Raw genomic sequence first — 5,000 nt, forward strand, 5'->3', positions numbered from 1 at the left:
TCTTCTTCTTTCTCACCTTTATTATGCATTCAATTCCCTCCCTATCTAATTTCCACGATCCCTTATCCCCCCCTCTCACTTATAACCTTCTCTTTTCCATATCCCCCATCCCCACCCCAACCGCCATTTACGATCTTGGCGTGGCGGCCTCTTGGCGGGCACTTCGCACTCTCCCGCCCGTCAAACCCTCCACCGAATTCCAGTCACCAACGATTGCAGAATCGCACGTTTCATCGCTAATTCGATTGATTCATTTTTTGCAATATCGCCTTCGCGCTGCTTCCTACCACACAACTATTGTCCCCAAACAACGCCGGCACAAAAGATCGTTACACGCAAAGAAAAAAAAAAAATAAATACATAAATAAATAAAAATAAATAAATAAATGAAATAAAAAGATAAAATATAAAGAAATTAAAAATAAGTAAAAATAAAAGAATTTCGTTTCGCTGTACGGTTACCTAAACGACCTTTCCATCTTCCTTGCAATGTATTTTTGGATTTCCTTTATAACCAATAAGAATATTTATTTGAATGTCCCCCTCCCTGTAGTATGAGTTGGGTCCTTCAAACAAGTGTTTTCATTTGGAGTGTTATTTTCTCGTGTTTCGGCCGATGTAACCTTCTTCATGTCTATTTTGTCGAAATCGTGAACTGTTTTGTAAAACTCGAGAATCTTTCTGTCAAACTCGGGAATTTGCCAAAAAGTTTAACCAACTGATGTGGTATGCTCCTCTCCGGTCAGCCCTGACTAGATAGAAGTCCTAGGTAATTTCGCAATTGTATTTTGAGTGCTGGCCGCATTGTGTGTGGGACTTCAAAAACAATCGAATTTTACGCCAAGTACTTTTTCCACGACGCACGAGTTCAGAACTCCCATCTATCTATCTATCTATCTATCTATCTATCTATCTATCTATCTATCTATCTATCTATATATATATATATATATATATATATATATATATATATATATATATATATATATTAAACAGTAATCTACGTACACGCGTGTTTCGTGGTCCTACCCCTCTTCAGTGTACGTAGATTACTGTAAAAAAAAAATAAACAAATAAATAAAAAACACATCCAAATAAAAAAATTGGCGACTTTCTAAGAAAATACCGGATCTCCAAGGTGGAGACGTTAACCTAATATTGTTTAAAAAATCAACAGCAAAAACTACGTATATATACATGTACATATATATATATATATATATATATATATATATATATATATATATATATATATATATATATATATATATATATATATAAATGTATATATATCTTATCGTTGAGCGCTTTCTGTTGAATTAAAAAGTCGGTCAATTTAGCTCTTATGCGTAGATCATCGTATAACGATTTGATCACTGTCTGTCTGACGTAATGAACATTTAAATTAAAATGTTTAAAAATTCAACGCTATTTCACACGATTTATGGTAGCCGAATGGATACGGCCTCCGCTAATCGAGCCAGAGATGTCTCGTGTTGCGGGGTTCGAATCGGTCGACTGCTAGTAATCGTGACACCCTGCACTGAAGAATCCCGAAAGGATGAAACACTAGTGTCTGTAGGTATTTAATTATTATAGTAAAAAAAAATAAATAATTATATATATATATATATATATATATATATATATATATATATATATATATATACAACAAATTACTCACAGAAAAGGGCGCAATGCAGACACGGTAACATCCGAAATCCTATATCGATATCATAACAATTACAACGCAATCAAGAACGTTTCGTTTTCTTTTTTTATTTGTTATCTTTTCTTTTTGTTGGAGATCTGCGTTTAAGTGTACATTACCTAGTAATGGAACGGTTCCAATATGTTGCCCAATTTCGATAGAATTACTGATTCTTTTATAAATTCCCGATTCCGATAGAATTATCGATTATGTTCTAAATTACTGATTCCAATAGAATTACTGATTCCCTTCTAAAATCCCGGTTCCGATAAAATATCCGATTCAATTCTAAATTCCCGATTCCAATAGAATAGCCGATTCCATTCTAAATTCCCGATTCCAATAGAATTGCCGATTCCATTCTAAATTTCTGATTCCGATACAATTACCGATTCTGTTCTCAATTCTCGATTCCAATAAAATTACCTTGTCGAACTCGGGAATGTTTCTGTCGAACTCGGAAATTTGGTCAGAATTTCCAACGATACTCTTTATTATTTTTTTTTTCACGGGAGTAGCATGCTCTTGTTCCGTCAACCATAACTGGATAAAGGTTCCAAGTAATACTGTGCCACGTGCGAGACAAGATACATCTAGAAGTGTAAGTCATGTTTAGTTTCAGAACAGTTTCCGATGGTTCGTTGTTCTAAACAAGTCTTGAGAGGTAACTGGTTTGCAGTAAACAGAACAGTTTCCGATGGTTCGTTGTTCTAAACAAGTCTTGAGAGGTGACTGGTTTGCAGTAGACAGAACAGTTTCCGATGGTTCGTAATTCTAAACAAGTCTTGAGAGGTAACTGGTTTGCAGTAGACAGAACAGTTTCCGATGGTTCGTTGTTCTAAACAAATCTTGAGAGGTGACTGGTTTGCAGTAGACAGAACAGTTTCCGATGGTTCGTTGTTCTAAACAAGTCTTGAGAGGTAACTGGTTTGCAGTAGACAGAACAGTTTCCGATGGTTCGTTGTTCTAAACAAGTTTTGAGAGGTAACTGGTTTACAGTAGACAGAACAGTTTCCAATGGTTCGTTGTTCCAAACAAGTCTTGAGAGGTTACTGGTTTGCAGTAGACAGAACAGTTTCAGATGGTTCGTTGTTCTAAACAAGTCTTGAGAGGTAACTGGTTTGCAGTAGACAGAACAGTTTCCGATGGTTCGTTGTTCTAAACAAGTCTTGAGAGGTAACTGGTTTGCAGTAAACAGAACAGTTTCCAATGGTTCGTTGTTCTAAACAAGTCTTGAGAGGTAACTGGTTTGCAGTAGATAGAACAGTTTCCGATGGTTCGTTGTTCTAAACAAGTCTTGAGAGGTGACTGGTTTGCAGTAGACAGAACAGTTTCCAATGGTTCGTTGTTCTAAACAAGTCTTGAGAGGTAACTGGTTTGCAGTGGACAGAACAGTTTCAGATGGTTCGTTGTTCTAAACAAGTCTTGAGAGGTAACTGGTTGTCAGTAGATAGAACAGTTTCCGATGGTTCGTTTTTCTAAACAAGTCTTGAGAGGTGACTGGTTTGCAGTAGACAGTTCCACAGAGCAAAATATTCTTACCGTGTCGAGACGGAAAAAACATGCGAAATTGCTACAGAAAAGGTTTAATATTTATGGAGCAATTCTGGTTTCTGATTAGTTGGTAGCAGAACGTGAATTAATTCGATTCGTCAGTTCCTAGCAGCATCGTTTATAAATAGAATCAGCCGACTGTGTGGGATCATACCCCATTATATCTCCAAAATATTGCAACAATATACCCGAAGGAGGTCGGAGGTTACATCGAGCGAAACGTGATGAAACAGTTGTCAGATGAATCAAAACAATATGAACACTGTATTTGTGTATATAAATCTTCGCTTTGAGTCAGGTGTTAGATTTTGCTATAGCATCCTGTATATGCAATATAAGTCATAATCGCGTTGGCACACCGATGTTCGTTAGATTACCGTAGTTATACCACGTGGAGCTTGGCAAGTACTCGATTATTTATCATTTGGGAATGCTAGGTGTGGTATATTGTCGTGGGTCTTCTGTATGACATTACGGCGTCAAAAGGAATATGTAATCTTCGTTCTGTATAACATGGAGTGGTTTATATTACGTACATGTGTCTAGTGCTATAAAAATTATAACAACAATCACATTTTAACAACAGACATGCAACAAAAAGGACAAATAACAGTTCTCTAGGATTGTGACATCGGGCCAATCAGAGAAACATACCTGGTGCGTACCTGATCTTGTTTGATGGATCCTTGGAAAAAGGAATCTGCAAAGAAGTTAAATCCTAATGAACCAACAAATCTCAGGTTGTCTTTTCAGCAACTTTTATTGCTGATGTTTCCCCATATGAAATTGGCGGTTAGTCCTAGACTCACGCATTCTCTTTCCCTCTACTGGGAACCATCACCATCCGACTCGATCCACTCTCTCTCTCACTCTTGATCCTTACTGCTCAACCTATACGTGTTCCTTCCTCCCAAAAAAACTCTGCCTAAAGTCCAGATCACTTTAAAATGGCCTACGTTAGATTACGTCCGATTCTAAAGGTCGAACTATTTCAAATTGTTAATTCCTAACATTCTTAAATTGTAAAGCATCTTAACATAAATCATTTTATATATAGATAATTCTTTTGCTATGATAACATTCTATTTTTTATAAATATTACAATAATCATGACAATCGTCGCCTAACAATCCCTTCAGCGTTGCTCGGCTGCATGTCGTCTTCCCCAGAGCGGCATATACCCTGTGAACTTTTACCTTCGGAGAAAACCAGCATAACATTTCAAGGTCTGATTCCAAAACAGGTAGTATCCGGCTCTTTTAAGTTTAGTAATTGCAAGTATCCTGCATATGAAATACGAAAATTCTTATCTGTTTGGATTGCTTCAAGTAAACCACTATATTCTTTTATATTAAATTTATATTATTTTCCTTTCTTTTTCAGACGGCAAACGGCTGAGGAGCGTGAGGCCGAGCGGCAGGCAGCGAACCGATTTCTTATGTCCCTGCAGGCGGAAGCCTCGAAAACAATCTACGACACCCGCGACCCGCTCTGTATGGCGAACTCCTCGCTGCACGCCCTACAGAATTTGCAGCCGTGGAGCGAAGATGATGATCGCAGTCGTGACAACGCCCTCCAAGCGGCAGCCAGCTAGAGACGCATCCTAGATGAGACTTCCATCTTTCGACACACGAACACAATCGTACTTGTGGAGAGAAAAAGTTCGAATTTAAAACGCGATAAATCCGATTTTTTTTCCGATCAAAAAATCAGACTATTAAAAGACGAACATTTG

General features: G+C 37.4%; 1 protein-coding gene across 1 annotated transcript in view; it reads left to right on the forward strand.

The window, feature by feature from the left end:
* The window catches only part of LOC145266969 (uncharacterized), a 145,019-nt gene that overhangs the window by 138,499 nt on the left and 1,520 nt on the right, over positions 1 to 5,000 (forward strand). Inside the window, exon 3 of the mRNA XM_080122808.1 lies at positions 4,649 to 5,000. This exon is cut by the window's right edge and continues 1,520 nt beyond it. Coding sequence (XP_079978934.1) covers positions 4,649 to 4,859 — 211 coding nt within the window. The 3' untranslated portion in view covers positions 4,860 to 5,000. The remainder of the gene's footprint in view (positions 1 to 4,648) is intronic.

The sequence above is a fragment of the Euprymna scolopes genome, chromosome 42 (assembly GCF_053919585.1).
Source record: "Euprymna scolopes isolate OS-2025 chromosome 42, ASM5391958v1, whole genome shotgun sequence".
Classification (NCBI taxonomy): Eukaryota; Metazoa; Mollusca; class Cephalopoda; order Sepiida; family Sepiolidae; genus Euprymna; species Euprymna scolopes.